We start from the raw sequence: 17,175 nt of genomic DNA on the forward strand, positions 1-17,175 counted from the left end.
TTTATTTTGCAGAATTCATTCCTTATCTTTAGGCTAAAATTCGGAGACTCTTCAGGGACATGCTAGTAAATACAGACAAGAACCACTGTAAATAGTATCTAAAATTTTACCAATTAAGGGAGAACAGACTTCTCTGAGGAAGCCAACAAAATTCTAATTAAAATTTAATCGAAATTAAATGCATGTATCTCAGGATGCATATAAAAGGACGTCAAGATGAATGAGCAGAAAAAGAATTGATAATAAGGAACGTGTTTACTGTCATGGGGGAAGCCACCAAAGACTTAAAATAGGAATTAAAGGCATTGAGAAACTGAGGGAGGGTTCTGCTTACATGCTCAGAGCTGGGAGTTTGCCTGATAATGAAACCGAATTCTGAACCCGTGCAGGCTGTACATATAAGGTATAAACTCAGATAAAAGGAGGAATGAGTTTCAGATAATTAAAACTTGCTCCACCTAATGGAGACTTTGGAGTTTTCCCTTATGCTCTCAGCAGTCTTGGTTTGATAGTGAAATAGCCATAATTAGGAATTCTTTGAGGAAAAGAAGCAAAACTAAAATCAACACCTCATAATAAAAAAATCAGTAAGCTTGTCATCAGAGCTTAAAATGGCACATAAAATACAACACATAACATAAAAAAATAAAGAGTCTAAGAATAAAAATTTAACAGAATAAAATACATGTGATTTTATAATTCTCTAGGAAAATCTCTAAAGAGATTTTTTTTAAAATATATAAGCATTTATATAATTATCTATGTGCAGAAACTCAGAAATACTGATGCAAGTTCCTACAAAACTTCTATATATCAGTGGAGGAAAAAAACAGATTCTAAAATATGCAAAACACATTTCGGGCCCTCATCTCCCTCCTGTTTTGTCGGGATGGATAAATTCCTTAGCTTAAATTTTATATTTCTGCCAATAGCAAGTTAAATGTTTAATGTGTGGCTATGTATCATACAGAAACACTTGATGAAAATATGATAGGTGATTTTGCATAGAACTCATTTAAACAATGCAAATAAGCTTCTAGTGTTCTCACTCCCTTTCCCAGTGGAATTCCAACAGTGCCTGGGTCAGACACAGGATAGACATGGGCTGCCCTGTGCTTCACTCAAAAATAGTTAGACGTACAGTACTCCGAAGCCCACAGAGCAATTCTATACACTTTCTGCTATTTCCTTCCAAAGTTTTAACACTGATGCCAAGTGTTCAAATCAAATACGGATGTTGCCAAATAATAGGGCACACTGGGAGCTTGGGTGGAAGAGGGATGGTTTATTAACTGAACGCAGGACAGGAAACTGACGAGCAACGTGAATACAGAGATCTACTTAGCACACCTCTTCCTTCTTGCCCTACAGACATACGATATAGTAACCAATATATCAAAGTAAAGCACGTGTTGTTTACTTTTTTCAAGCTATTTGAGTTAGTCTCATAATTCTTTTGATCCCATAAAGTGAATCATGCCATGATTCAAAAGATCTGTCCTTCACATAAACCTAGGAGCACACATTTAAAAAAATGATTTATTGTACATCTTTGCATTTCTTAAGGCATGAACAATGGCGTACAGATGGAACAGGTTCTGAGAAGCATCACATCTCTTTTGAAAAGGCCAGCACAGGTACACCACATCAAACAGACAAGCTCCAAGTCTGAGCTGACCAACTGCCATGGCCCTGGAGCTCCTGCAAGGAGGGGATGGCGCTTCTGGAAAAGGACCAGATGCATGGTTCATGTGTCATGTTGCTTTAAACTCTCTGGATAAGCTTTTTAAGCACCAGTTACAGTTTGTTTCTCTTTACAGACTCTTCAGACTTTGGATTTTATATTCTGCTCCTTTTATTCTGCTTTTTGAGGAGGGTGTGGATGTTTTTTTAAGGAATATGGTTGCAGCAAAACAGAAAGGATCCGAAAGTGGTTAGAGGCCTTGTCTAATGCACTTCTGAAAGTTCATTATAAAGATGAATAGAAAAGCAAATGGTCGGTTTTCAGTAGACCCAGAAACCACGCGGAGCTCTAAGAAACATAATTGTGCATAGTTATTTATTCATTCAGAGCGTGATATGTCGGCTAGCTCTACGTTTCCAGTTTACCAGAGAACAGGGCTATCTACTTTGCTAAACCCAGGGTCCTTTCGCAGCTCCCAGTAGGTGTCGTTAGAAACCCAGGCTTCTCTTTGATTGGCATCAATCACTTTTCTGTGAAAATATACAAATCAACATTAGATGTAAATCTCATTCAGGTGACCTGATAATTGGACCCCCTCCTGTAACTAAGGTGTGTATTAGAATCAGTACTTTGTAAGCCAGTGAACACTCTATCTGCTGCCTGATGATTTGACTATTTTCGACCAGAAATAAACTCATCTTTGTTGTGAAATGGAGTGGGCAGGGCCCTAGGGAGAGGGGCTAAGAGCGGGGATAAGTCACCTCAAGGCAGGACTAGAAAGTGAAGTGGCTCAAACAAAGCACGTACAAACATTGTAACTAGACCCCAGAACCACAAGAATTTTCTCTGCTTCACTGACGAGGAAGGTATGCAGCCTCAGTAGCTGTAAGAGCCTCTGCAGGGTCCAGGCCCAGTGAAGGCACTTTCAATATCTAAACAGCAGGGCTGCAGTTCCGCTCCAGGCCAGCCAGGAGAGGGCGACTAAAAGGGGTATGAGGTTATTCTGAGCTGATGTGTCCTGATTCTAAAGAGCGACAGATGGATCTGGAAACCACAGCTTAGTCTGTGTGATGTGTACATAATCCCTCAAATAATCCTGTAATAATCACCATGATCATACTAGAGAAGGGTCAAATCTGAATGGACACAAAGCTCTATATGATAGAGGGTGTTAGTGTTAGTCGCTTAGTCGTGTTCGACTCTTTGTGACCTCATGGACTGTAGCCCGCGAGGCTCCTCTGTCCATGGGATTTCTCCAGGCAAGAATACTGGAGTGGGTTGCCATTTCCTTCTCCAGGGGATCTTCCCAAGCCAGGGATCGAACCAGGTCTCTGACATTGCAGGCAGATTGTTTACTGTCTGAACCACCAGGGAAGCCCCTCCATATGAAAGAAGTAAAATTAAATACTAATGAAGCCAGAATGACTCTGTGGGCAATAGGGTCCCAGCTTATCTCTGGGTGAGGGAGTGGGAACAAGTTTCTACCATTCAAAAGGATGTAGCTGGAGGATAAGGAGCCTTTCGGGCAGGACCCTCACTCTTTATTGCTGTCCGTGAAAAGAAAAGAGCTGTCGAGCAGAATTTACTTCTATGGTTACAAACTTCACAAGACCAAAAAATGATTCAGTATTTTCACTGCCAAATACCAGTGACCAAAATCAGTTTAATTTTCTACCTCAAAGTGCCCTGGTCATGAAACTATCCCTCATTTTCTTTTTACCCTAAGTTTTTCATTGATTGTGGCAACCATTTGCAAAACATGAACTTGTTGCGGGAATAAACTGACTTACTTAAAAAATTTTGGTCTATGTTCAAGGTTGTTTTCTTCCATGTATCGTCTTCGAGATCTCTGGAGTTCCTCTACTCTTTGCTTCTCTGCTGCTGCAGCTTCTAAATTTCCTTCTTCCAAAAATCTAAGCAGAAAGCAGTTTATCTTTTAATATATTATCTTCTTTTCTGAGAAAAAAGTCATCCCATTTGCATAAACTTCAACTCTGGTTGCTATGAACATAACACAATGAACAGTAACACTCTGATAACGTCCCCTTGCCCCTGCCACAGTCTGTCTGCCATCAGCTAATATATTTTCTGTGTGTGTGAAGGTGTGAAAGTCACTCAGTTGTGTCAGACTCTTTGTGACCCCATGGACTGAAGCCCACCAGGCTCCTCGGTCCATGGAATTCTCCAGGCAAGAATACTGGAGTGGGCTGCCATGCCCTTCTCCCGGGGATCTTCCCAACCCAGGGATATTGAACCTGGGTCTTCTGCATTGCAGGCAGAAGTGAAAGGGAAGTGGTCAGCTTCTCTATGCTGTCTAGGGTTCCAAAACTTGAGATTTTTTGGGACGACTGGAGAGTCTGAGGTTCGAACATCATGAAGTCCCTGGCTCTGCTCGTTTTTTGTGTTATGATGAGGCACTTGTGAAGGGCTACTGCATGGAGGATGTGACCTGGCTATTCTCCAGCTACGTTTAGAATAGATTGAGAGGGAGGAGCTCTCATTTTTTTATTGGAAAGAGTAAAACTGATGAAAAAAGAAAAGGTAACAGTTGGGGGAAATCACAAAAGGCCACAGAAAGGAAATAAGTAGTAAATGAAATTCAGAAAGGGAATATTGAAATAGAATTGAGAAAGCAGACCCAATGGTGATTTGCAAATATTTAAATTTCAAAATGAGAGCAAAGGACAGGGATACAATATGATACACACTGTACAGGGAGCTTATTGATAAGTTTGAATGTCAAACAGTGATACTGCATGTTCTAGAGAAAGAGGGGGGAACATAAGAAAACTGAATACTAGAACATCCAATACTGGGGAGATTTTGGCAGAAGACAGACAAAGCCACAAAGATACTGGAAACAGAAAATCTTGGATGGAATTTATATGACATAGAATTTCTGTAAAGAATAAAATTAACTCTGTAGGATATGTAAGAATAATTTTTTAAAAATCAGAAGGTATTAAAGATACTGTATTTTGAGTATAGCTCACACTCTAGGGGATCGAAAACATGCTGGGAAAACTCCAATTCTTGACTCAAAATATTTCTAGGTATGGGCTTCCCTGGTGGCTCAGTGATAAAGAATCCACCTGCTAATGCAAGAGACGTGGGTTTGATCCCTGGGTCAGGAAGATCCCCTGGAGAAGGAAATGGCAACACACTCCAGTATTCTTGCCTAGGAAATCCCATGGACAGAGGAGCCTGGAGGGCTACAGTTCCTGGGGTTGCAAAAGAGTCAGACACAACTTAGCTACTAAATGACAACAACAGTGATTTCTAGGTATCCCTGTATCTTCTCCTCTTATTCTTCACTGAAATGGATAAAGGAGATCAACTGTATGATGATGGATAGAAACTAAATTTTTGGTATACATAAGTATACAGATGTAGAAATATAATTTGAACACATGAAAATTACATAATATTACTATATATGCATGTGTGCTAAGCTGCTTCAGTCATGTCCAGCTCTTAGAGACACTATGGCTCGTAGCCCACCAGGCTCCTCTGTCCATGGGATTCTCCAGGTAAGAATGCTGGAGTGGGTGGCTATGCCCTCCTCCAGGGGATCTTCCCAACCCAGAGACTGAGCCCATATCTCTTACGACTCCTACACTGGCAGACAGGTTCTTTACCACTAGCACCATCTGGGAAGCCCATTAGTACATACATAATGTTATAATTATATAATGTTAACACCAATGTTACCTGAATGAAAAAAGATGTTCCGTGTTAAAAAGTAATAGAAGTCTAGAAGTACAAACACTGAGGTGAGGAGTGACTGTGTATTTAGTGAAGAGTTCAATAATTTGCAGACTTTTGGTAAATTGGGGGGCTGCATTTTTTGTTAAAAAACATCTGTATTATCTTCTGTGGGGTACTTTCGTTGAGTTAGTCTTCTATTATGATCACACTCTGAATACTCTTTATCTAGGGTTAGAAGGCTCAACTATTGCTGAGTGAATAACGGAATGAATGATTCAGTGAATAAGTAAATGATAGTGATGAAAGTACTGATGACTTCTGCAAGCACCATGCCATGACCTAGTGTTCATTTTAAACACCACCGCTCTGCTCACCTCTGATCTGGCCGGAATCGGGCATCTGTTGGAGGAAGGAGGTCTTTTAGTACAGGATCTAACTCATTGAGCTCAATAGCAAACCTTGTGAAGCCATAGTAGAGCTCATAGTTGGTGGGCATGGAACCTGGAATGAAGCCAAGAAACCACTGTGAGAGGCAAAGAGGCGTACAGAGCATGCAGAGGCTGACTTAACTCAGATGCTTAGTTAACACTCACATTAACATTAAATCTGTAGTCATAAACATTAGAATACAAATTTTAAACTATTTTATTTATTTATTTGGCTGTGCTGGGTCTTAGTTGCAGCATGTGACATCTTCAGTCTTCACTGCGGCATTCGAACACTTAGTTGCAGCATGTGGGATTGAGTTCCCTGACTAGGGAGTGAACTCGGGCCCCCTGTATTGGAAGCACACAGTCTTAGCCACTGGATCACAGGGAAGTCCCTAGATTACAAATTTTTAAAGAAATTAAATTGGTTTTATTTTGTAAGATGAAAAACTTTTATGTTGTCTATTAGAACTGATAGATTCATATATTTAATAAAATCTAGCCTTTAAAATACAACTTTGCACATATAGTAGTCTTCACTGGCTAAACTACACCATAATTTTTCTCTCAAATATCCAACTGGGTAACTGAATGTTTGAATGATTAACTATGAGCAGCATTAGGATATTACCAGAAACACTTACAATTTATTTCCATTTAGAAAAGAAAAAGATTCAGATCTAATGTCTACTGGCACTTTTAAACTAAATTAGAAGGTAGAACCATTGCAGGCTCTGCTCATTAATGCACTTCCAAGCTTCCAGAACAGAGCCTGAAGCTTAGTCACTACTCAGTACATAACTGACGAATAAATGAACTAACCACTCTACTAGCAGTTGAGGTCTCTAAGGAAACTAACAACTAATTTTAAAGTTAGGAATTAATTGACAAAATTCCAGTGAAAATAAATATCATGTGGATACTTGTTCCATTTGTACTTGGTAGTCAATTATATGCTAGTGTATTACCAGAGCTCTCTTGATGTCTTTTATTAAATGTCAACCTATTGCAGCTCTTTGCTGCTCAAGTAAAAAGATCACTTATTCTGGTTAAATAACTGAGTTTCTGGATTATGGATGTTTGCAGGCTTTCCTTTGTTTTACTAAAACAGAGAATAAACAAACAATATGAGTATTTAAGTTTGCATATTTCAATTATTTAAATGCTTTAATAAGTAAACCTAGCTTTGGAAATGTGGGCATTACATTTAGAGAGATTTTACATGAAGCCCAATCTCTGACCACAGATTTGGTCTCAATTCTACAATTCCTTATTATCAAATACTGAACTTATTTAACTTATAGATTAGGTATAAATGTAACTGAAATTGCCTTAAGCATTTATGTTTATAATCTCACTGTTGAAGAAAACATAAGGTGTACCTCATGAGATGATGGGACCTTCCCTACCTTCTGCCACTCATGGTGCCCCCTAGAGGCAGGACACTCAAGCCGATCTCACCTGGTCTCCAGATGCACTTCGCAGAAGGGGCCACACCACAGTACAGCCCCTCATGCCACTTCCCAAACAGCCGGTGCACCACCTTCCCCTCCTGATCCATCACAACCCCCTGGACTTCATTCACATTAGAATTCCAGTAATTCACCTGGAAAAACCAAACTCCTGTTAAAACGCCCGCTCTGTTTAATAACACCAATCCCTGTAATTTTCATACAAAAAATTTCCTTAACCTTGATGTTTCTCAGGCAAGCCATTTCCAGACATCTATCTCAAAATGTTTTGCAAGGAAGCAAAATGTTTTGCTTTCTAAGCATTAGTTGGCTTAACTTTTAAGAAAGGGATGACCCTACTTCATGCTAGAGCATGACAGCATAGCCCAGAGAAGGCTGAGTTTCTATCTTAACTGAGTTATTAATCTATTGATAAGTAATTCTTCCCATCCTCCTGTGTTGAATTTTCCTTGGCTCCTGGATTGTAATGATTTTCAATTGGCAATGCTGGAGAAAACTGTAAAATAATTTTCATAGTAGCTGTAAATGGCTGAATTTAACCAGGAAGACCTTGTTCTAGCTCTCTTCCAGCCATACTCCTTCTCAAGGGGTCAGAAGCCTGTGAGAACTGACCCATTTGGATCCCATGGCCTCATTCTGGATGAGGTCCCAATTCCTGTCCAAATGGCTCTAGGCTTATTCCACAGCCTGCATGGGCCTTTCCTTGATTCATCTACTCACAGGCAGATGAAAATGTGAATCATTAGGCCTGAGGGCTGGCCAAGGGTGGAGGTTTGAAGGGGTGTGGACAGAGTCTGGAAGTGTGGGCTGGACTGTCTATATATATATGTGTGTGGCTTCTTGCAGTGCGGGGCGGAGATGGGGGTGGTGAGTAAGTGGTAAAGACCGTGGGCCAGACTGGGTCTCCTGAGCTGCCGGGTTTCCAGCTTGGTGTTCCAAAGTGTCCAACCTGGACTTGCAGATTTTATTTTTACAAAAGTATTTTTGTCAGTATGAACATATTTTATTTGACAGCTTGTGGGCTTGGTTTACATATTTTAAATATTTACACATACGGAATGGGGATGTCCATTTGTACTCTCACCCTGAGCTCTGCAAATATTAGAGGCAGGCCTAAACTGAAGTTTCTCCTAGACTAGAAAACTAAATACACACAGTTACTGTCATGATCCAGTCAGAGCAAATACTGATTCAGGCTCTTCAGTTCTGAGCCACATAATCAATCTATAAGAAAAGAAGGAAAAAAGAAAAATATCTGACATCTTCTCTTGTTAGGAAAGGTACTGCTTTTTGTTGAACTTATATAAGATTATACATAATAGTGGCAGAATTGGATAAGTTTATAGGGACTAGAAGCTGTTATCTCTATGTATCCTCAGAAAACACAACTGTGATATATTTAGTTCCCTAAAATAAGATCACTTGAATATGTTGTAATCAAGCAGGAATATAAATAGAATATAAACCAGGAGACTTGTTACAGGCAAGAAGTACTCTCTGGAATTTTATTTAATGAACTGACTGGCTGCTTAAAAAGAACATTCTTTAAAAACAATTCTTTTTTCTGTTTCAAGATGGTGCCCTTTTTGACTTCTACACAGTCAGACGTCTACATGCCTGGGGCAATTCCACCATTTTGTTCTGCTTTCTTAACTGAATGTCCATAAGGATTAATGCTACAGGACTGATTCACTTGCTGCTGTTTAAGGTAATTGCTTTATTTCTTTCCTAGGAAGCATTTTATGTATCTTTGCTATTGTATGAAATTACTTACCTTGACAAATGTGAGTTTGCAAATGCAAACACTGCTTTTGGTATTTCTAATGGTTACTTCTCCATAATGCTCTATCCATCTCCTTCCACTCAGGATGTTGTGTATGCACGTGGTGACCTTATTCCACACATAGCAATCTCCATACCTAGTGAAGAATACAATACTGATTAAAAACAATGAAGGTCACGAATATAAATTACTGTTTCTACCAATGAGAATATTTTTCACCAAAGCCTCCTTTTCGAACTTCATCTTCCTCTTATTTCTTTGTTGGAAGTTTCTATGTGGTCCAGCACATTTACCACATGATTCATTCATTTAAGGAATATGTCAGTGCTTTCTATGGGCTAGGTGCTAAAGCTACCAAGTTGAGCAGGGCCTGTCTCCTGCTCTCCTGGGTCCAACAGTAAGGTAGGGGTAGATGAGCAGTTATGGGAGCACAGAAGGAGGGTTCTTAGATCTGCCTGGCATGTGGGGTGAATGTCAAGGAAGATTTCTAGAGGAGGTTGGTTTGGTCTAAGCTAGGAGCAAGGACAGGAAGGTTCTACAGGCTGGGAAAAGCAGAGACAAAGCCACAGAGGCCAAAAGAGCACAATGCATCTGGGAACCTGTGTGTAGCATGCTATAGGTGAGTGGGTGTGGAGGGAGTAAGGCTGGAAGGTGGGAGGGGACAGAGCATGGAAGGCCCTAAAAGACACACCAATGAGTCTGGATTTACCCTGTAGGCAATATGCCATCAAGGGAAGGGTTTAGGGTGGGGAGGGTGTGCCCTGAGAGGCACAGCAGGGCATGCATTTAAGAAAGTCTACTCTGAGGATAGGGCTGCATCCTTTGAGTTAAGGCAAATTATGTGAATAATTCCTTGGGAAAAGACAGATGAGCATAGATAACAAAAATCTAATGCAATTTCTGGGGAGTAAGGTTATAGAAAGAGTGAAGAAGATGAGTCAAAGCAGAAATGATGCCCAATTGTGGTTGTATTTGGTGGTGAAAGTAGTCTGATGCTGTAAAGAATATTGCATAGGAACATGGAATGTTAGGTCCGTGAATCAACGTAAATTGGATGTGCTTAAACAGGAGATGGCAAGAATGAGCATTTATATTTCAGGAATCAGTGAACTAAAATGGATAGGAATGGGTAAATTTAATTCAGTTCAGTTCACTTCAGTTGCTCAGTCGTGTCCGACTCTTTGCAACCCCATGGACTGCAGCACGCCAGCCCTCCCTGTCCATCACCAACTCCCAGAGTTTACTCAAACTCATGTCCATTGAGTTGGTGATCCCATCCAGCCATCTCATCCTCTGTGTCCCCTTCTCCTCCTGCCTTCAATCTTTCCCAGCATCAGGATCTTTTCAAATGAGTCAGTTATTCACATCAGGTGGCCAAAATATTGGAACTTCAGCTTCAGCATCAGTTTTTCCAATGAATATTCAAGACTGATTTCCTTTAGGATGGACTGGTTGGATCTCCTTGCAGTCCAAGGGACTCTCAAGAGTCTTCTCCAACACTACAGTTCAAAAGCATCAATTCTTTGGTGTTCAGCTTTATTTGTAGTCCAACTCTCATATCCATCTATCAGATGACCATTATATCTACAACTGTGGGTAAGAATCTCTTAGAAGGAATGGAGTAGTCCTCATAGTCAACAAAAGAGTCCAAAATGCAGTACTCGGTTGTAATCTCAAAAGTGACAGAATGATCTCAGTTCATTTCCAAGGTAAACCATTCAACATCACTGTAATCCAAGCCTATGCCCCAACCAGTAATGTCACATGAAGTTGAACAAATGATTCTGTGAAGATCTACAAGACCTTCTAGAACTAACACCAAAAAAGGATGTCCTTTTCATCATAGGGGACCGAAATGCAAAAGTAGGAAATCAAGAGATACCTGGAGTAACAGTCAAGTTTGGTCTTGGAGTTCAACATGAAGTAGGGCAAAGGCTAACAGAGTTTTTCCAAGAGAATGCACTGGTCATAGCAAACACCCTCTTCCAACAATACAAGAGAGGACTCTACACATGGACATAACCAGATGGTCAATACCGAAATCAGATTGATTATATTCTTTGCAGCCAAAGATGGAGAAGCTCTATGCAGTCAGAAAAAACAAAACCTGGAGCTGACTGTGGCTCAGATCATCAGTTCTTTATTGCAAAATTCAGGCTGAAATTGAAGAAAGCAGGGAAAACAACTAGGCCATCCAGGTATGACCTAAATCAAATCCCTTATGATTATACAGTGGAGGTGATGAATAGATTCAAGGTACTAGATCTTGTAGACAGAATGCCTAATGAACTATGGATGAGGGTTCATAACACTGTACAGGAGGTGGTGACCAAAACCATCCCCAAACAAAAGAAATGCAAGAAGGCAAAACGGTTGTTTGAGGAGGCCTTACAAATAGCTGACAAAAGAGGAGAAGCGAAAGGCAAAGGAGAAAGGGAAAGATATACCCAACTGAATGCAGAGTTCCAGAGAATAGCAAGGAAAGCCTTCTTAAGTGAACAATGCAAAGAAATAGAGGAAAACAATAGAATTGGAAAGACTAAAGGTCTCTTTAAGAAAACTGAAGATATCAAGGGAACATTTCATGCAAAGATAGACACAATAAAGGACAAAAACAGCAAGGACCTAACAGAAGCAGAAGAACTTATATGCAGAGTACATCATACGAAATGCTGGGCTGGATGACTCACAAGCTGGAATCAAGATAGCCAGGAAAAACATCAGCAACTTCAGATATGCAGATGATATCACTTTAATGGCAGAAAGTGAAGAGGAACTAAAGAATCTCTTGATGAAAGTGAAAGAAGAGAGTGAAAATGCTGGCTTAAAATTCAACATTCAAAAAACAAAGATCATAGCATCTGGTTCTATCACTTCATGGAAACTAGACGGGGAAAACATGAAAACAGGTCAGATTTCATATTCTCGGGCCCCAAAATCAATGCAGACTGTGACTGCAGTCACGAAATTAAAAGATGTTTGCTCCTTGGATGGAAAGCTATGACAAACCTAGACAGCATATTAAAAAGCAAAGATATCACTTGGCTGACAAAGGTCCATATGGTCAAAGGTGTGGTTTTCCCAGTGGTCATGTATGGATGTGCAAGTTGGAACATAAAGAAGGCTGAGAGCTGAAGAATTGATACTTTTGAACTGTGATGTTGGAAAAGACTCTTGAGAGTCCCTTGGACTGCAAGGAGATCCAACCAGTCCATCCTAAAGGAAATCAGTCATGAATATTCATTGGAAGAACTGATGCTAAAGCTGAAGTTCCAATATTTTGGCCACCTGATGTGAATAACTGACTCATTTGAAAAGACCCTGATGCTGGGAAAGATTGAAGGCAGGAGGAGAAGGGGACACAGAGGATGAGATGGCTGGATGGGATCACCAACTCAATGGACATGAGTTTGAGTAAACTCTGGGAGTTGGTGATGGACAGGGAGGGCTGGCGCGCTGCAGTCCATGGGGTTGCAAAGAGTCGGACACGACTGAGCAACTGAACTGAACTTGAAACTGCATATTATTATATATTCAAATAAAATGCTATTTCAATCTAAAATGCTTCTGGATTTCTAGAAAATTTATTAATTGGTATGATGTAGACACTATATATACCTGGGAAAACTCTCTTCCTCATGAGTTTGTAAATACTGAAAATTTATTTTGTGGTCCTGAGAACTGCTCCCTTTCCCAACCATCCTCCATATTCAATACACCAGAAAACTCTGTCATTCAAATACACACACACACACACACACACAAAAATCAACTGAATGAAGAAAGAAAGAAAAACAATCACACCTTTGGCCTCATGAAAACTTCAATTAAACTTTAAGATGCATAGGCTATATTCAGGGGTTCCCTGGTGGTTCAATGGTAAAGAATTCGCCTGCCAATATAGGAGATGCAGGTTTGATCCCTGGGGAAGGAAATGGCAACTCACTCCAGTAGTCCTGCCTAGGAAATCCCTAAAGGGCTACAGTCCATGGGGTCACAAAAGAGTCATGACTTAGTGACTAAACAACAATAACAACAACAAGGCTATATTCTCTAGAAAACAACTGTATAAGGATTCCATCACTTCCTTAATAAAATAACTTAAACATTAAAAATAGTGCCTGGAGCTAAGATGAACTCAGAAGTGAAAGTAGAAATTATATAGAAAATAAATGGCTAAAAAGAGAAACTGTCATATATAATGCAAACAGAGACACAGAATAGACTGGTGGTTGCCAAGGGGAGGGAGGTGGAAAAGGATATGAATAGGAGTTTGGGATTGTCAGATGCAAACTAGTATAGACTAAATAAACAACAAGGTCATACTGTATAGCATAGAGAACTATATTCAATATCCTGTGATAAATCATATTGGAAAAGAATATGAAAAAGAATGTGTGTATATATATATATATATATATATATATATATATAAAACAAAGTTACTTTGCTGTATAGTAGTAATTAACAAACTATTATAATTCAACTATATGTCAATACAAATAAAATAAAAATAAAATGTAAGCTAACATGGTGATTGGGACAGGGAGGTGCTGACTGTTGAATGGAGGGTATATAGAGATAAAAAGGAAGCTTTGACACATATGCTAAAATTCTCATTTGCTTTTGAGTGGGTCCAGACTGAAAACTTCGGTGAAAACCAATGCAATGTTGTAAAGCAATTACACTCCAATTATAAAAAAAACCTTTGATGAAGGTGATAGAAGCCTTGGCCATAAGGGGCAACAACTCCTTGGCACTGTCTAGAGTTTCAAAGAGCTGACTCATTCAAAAAGACCCTGATGCTGGGAAAGATTGAAGGCAGGAGGAGAAGGGGGCGACAGAGGATGAGATGGTTGGATGGCATCACCAACTCAATGGACGTGAGTTTGAGCAAGCTGTGGGAGATGGTGATGGACAGGGAAGCCTGGCGTGCTGCAGTCCATGGGGTCACAAGGAGTTAGGCATGACTGAGTGACTGAACAATAATAAACAATAAGAGTTTCAAATACCCAATTATGATTTAGAAATGCAGATACGAGACCAAAAGGAAGATGAGAGCAACCTACTTTGGAAGCATGACATTCAGGGTTCCCACAGGCAGGATTTCCATTGACTTGCCCCAGAACTTGTTTTTCCATCTGATATCTAAACGACATAAGGCAGAAGACAAAAAGAATTACACTCTATATCTAATCATTTACTCTAGAAAAGTGAACTTTTACAATATACTTTACATTTTACAAAGAACTGTTGTAATCACAATCAATTCTATATTACTGTTCTAACATGATAAGTGTCTGAGGATGGCCCAAGGTGAGAAGATCAACTGGGAACCCCTCAAAATTATCTGTTTTTCCATAATATATTCTCTATATGTGTTTTCAACAAATAAAACTGGGAAAGACTTGGAATAATCTGTGTGTGCACATTCATATACACATATACATAGACTCTACTCTGCTTGAATGTCTCCACAAATGCTGTTAGAAGATTTAGCTAAATGGTGGAAATATTTTATACATGTGTGTGTACATATATCATGTATAGTAAAAGTAATTGTAGATTGTCATATGGCAGTAACACTGATTTATATACACATTTATTTGAAAAGTTACATGACTTGGGAGAACCAGTATAAAAAAAATAAAGCCTCTAACTATAGATGGGTAAGATTTATGAGAAAGTGAGATTAACTTAATGAACATGTTCCTATGCTGGTTGTTAAGATACTACTCAGGGCCCAGCATTTTATCTCACATGATGGATTTTTGTTTTACTTGTGGACACGCAGGTGTATCTGTGCTTGTGTATTATTGCCTGGTCTCGTTTTTGATGAGATAAGGAAGCTTAGTGCTCTCTCCACAAGATTTCTGACTCTTTGTTATGAATAAGAAATGACTTACTTTCTTAATCTGCATTAAAGTACAGTCACGGTGCTGCTCTATCATTTCATATCATTTTTAGGTCGAGGAAGTGCATGTGAGAAGAGTCATACTATGATCAGTGAAGTGCTCTTTCAAATGTGAGGGAATTATTCACATTTAATGGTAAATGGACACATATATGATGGCTCAGATGGTACAGAACTCGCCTGCAATGCAGGAGACCTTGGTTCCATCCTGGGTTGGGAAGATCGCCTGGAGGAGGGAATGGCCACCCACTCCAGTATTCCTGCCTGGGAAATCCCATGGACAGAAGAGTATGCTGCTGCTGCTGCTGCTGCTGCTGCTAAGTCGCGTCAGTCGTACCCGACTCTGTGCGACCCCATAGACGGCAGCCCACTAGGCTCCTCCGCCCCTGGGATTCTCCAGGCAAGAATACTGGAGTGGGTTGCCATTTCCTCCTCCAGTGCATGAAAGGGAAAAGTGAAAGTGAAGTCGCTCAGTCGTGTCCGACTCTTAGCGACCTCATGGGCTGCAGCCTACCAGGCTCCTCCGTCCATGGGGTTTCCCAGGCAAGAGTACTGGAGTGGGGTGCCATTGCCTTCTCCGACAGAGGAGTATGGCAGGCTACAATCCACAGGGTCACGAAGAGTCGGACACAACTGAATGACTAACACTTTCACTTACATATATATATACTTTTCTTTATAGAAGGGTTTTGAAACTTTTTATCCTAGGTTGAGTTTGCAACATTCTAACTTAACAATGGATATTAATTTAATAGAGACTTCAATTCAAACCCCCAATCCTCAATGAGTTAAAAAACAAAATTACTGCTATGTATGTATCTCTCAATAGACTGTGAGCACAGATGATGTATAGCAGAGCTTTCTTTCAGGATTAAGATCTATTTGTACACCTTTAAGAAGCAAGAAAACAGCAGATACAAACTTCATGCTACTGATGCAGACAATGAGGCACCATGAGGTAAAGAGATTGCCCTGAGCTGGCAATGTCAGCATAGAGCTCTGCTTTCTCATAGGGCTTTGCTTCCTAAATAAATAATCCCATCTCCCAGGTGACATGGTTTCATATTTAAATCAAGAAACCTAATCTCTCAAACTGAACTCCATGCCAATTACCAACATCTTCTGAGTTCTAAAACAAGAAATCTAAACCGAGTACTTTGGAAACTAGAAACATTCTTATAGGCTTATCAATTGGATTTTGAAGTTATAATTGAAATACAAACCTTGCCAAAACACAAAATTCTTGGATTCACAGTGACAGGCAGAAATGGGTGGATGATGGCTAACCTGAAAGTTAAAAACAAAAAAAAAAGGCACTGACATCAGTGTTAAAACTTCCACAAATGACCATCTTTCACAACATGTATTTGGCTACCCCCAAACATAAGCTAATCAACTCATCCATCTCTGTTATTGCATTATTCTCAAAATGTGTAAGTAAATGACCAAATCTTACAACTTCATGCTTAAAAACATTTAGAGGATGTAATTACATAGATAAGCTAAGTGAATTTTCTGTTAACTAGTATCATAACCGATCTCAACCAGATGTTTACCAAAAAAAGGTATTTTCATCATCAAACAGCCCTCCTACAGTCTCTACACAGAAACCTGAGTCCAATGGCACTTACTTGTTCTGAGAAAAATCGGAATCCTTTGTCCTCTCTAATGCATTCATAAGTCTCCCCAAGGACAGGGTTGAATGGCTTACTTCCTGCTCTGAAATAGGTGGAGCAATATCCTGAAACTGCAAATGCAGCAATAAGAACCTGTTAAAACATTTAAGAAAGGAAAATAATATAGGAGAGACTATTTCCATGTCTGTTTGTCCCTTATTCCTCTAGATTTTATATACCCCCATCAGTGGGTGCTGATTTGATGACATCTGCATTTTCTATTATTTGCACAGACTCTTCATATACTCATGGGGGAGAAAAAATAAATGAAAATACAGTTAAACTCTTTGCATGGGAACCAGCAGGCAACTGAGGCCAAATATTCTTCATTCATCTGTCCATCCAATTTCTTGAGTATCACAGAGTTCAAAGGTTCTGAAAGCCAGGTTATGCCATTTACACAATCTTAGCAGGAAAGTTGTGGCTGCTGGTGCTTTTCAGAGGGCAGGTCAAGTTTTCCAGAGTCACATGGAGTAAAGGCCAGGGCAGAGAACAAACAGGAAGTTACCT

General features: G+C 39.7%; 1 protein-coding gene across 50 annotated transcripts in view; it reads right to left on the reverse strand.

Annotated features, from left to right (window-relative positions):
* Window positions 1-1,265: 1,265 nt before the first annotated feature.
* Window positions 1,266-17,175, reverse strand: part of OSBPL6 (oxysterol binding protein like 6) — a 214,829-nt gene continuing 198,919 nt past the window's right edge. For all 50 annotated transcript variants that reach the window (XM_081579572.1, XM_081579545.1, XM_081579540.1 and 47 more), the window contains 8 exons: window positions 16,621-16,758; window positions 16,213-16,276; window positions 14,145-14,223; window positions 9,067-9,211; window positions 7,282-7,426; window positions 5,767-5,893; window positions 3,475-3,597; window positions 1,266-2,214 (listed from right to left, as the gene is read on the reverse strand). In XM_081579572.1, coding sequence (XP_081435698.1) covers window positions 2,106-2,214; window positions 3,475-3,597; window positions 5,767-5,893; window positions 7,282-7,426; window positions 9,067-9,211; window positions 14,145-14,223; window positions 16,213-16,276; window positions 16,621-16,758 — 930 coding nt within the window. In that variant the 3' untranslated portion in view covers window positions 1,266-2,105. The remainder of the gene's footprint in view (window positions 2,215-3,474; window positions 3,598-5,766; window positions 5,894-7,281; window positions 7,427-9,066; window positions 9,212-14,144; window positions 14,224-16,212; window positions 16,277-16,620; window positions 16,759-17,175) is intronic.

Source organism: Giraffa tippelskirchi, chromosome 3 (genome assembly GCF_054371585.1).
Source record: "Giraffa tippelskirchi isolate mGirTip1 chromosome 3, T2T-mGirTip1v1.2.pri, whole genome shotgun sequence".
In the NCBI taxonomy this organism is placed as follows: Eukaryota; Metazoa; Chordata; class Mammalia; order Artiodactyla; family Giraffidae; genus Giraffa; species Giraffa tippelskirchi.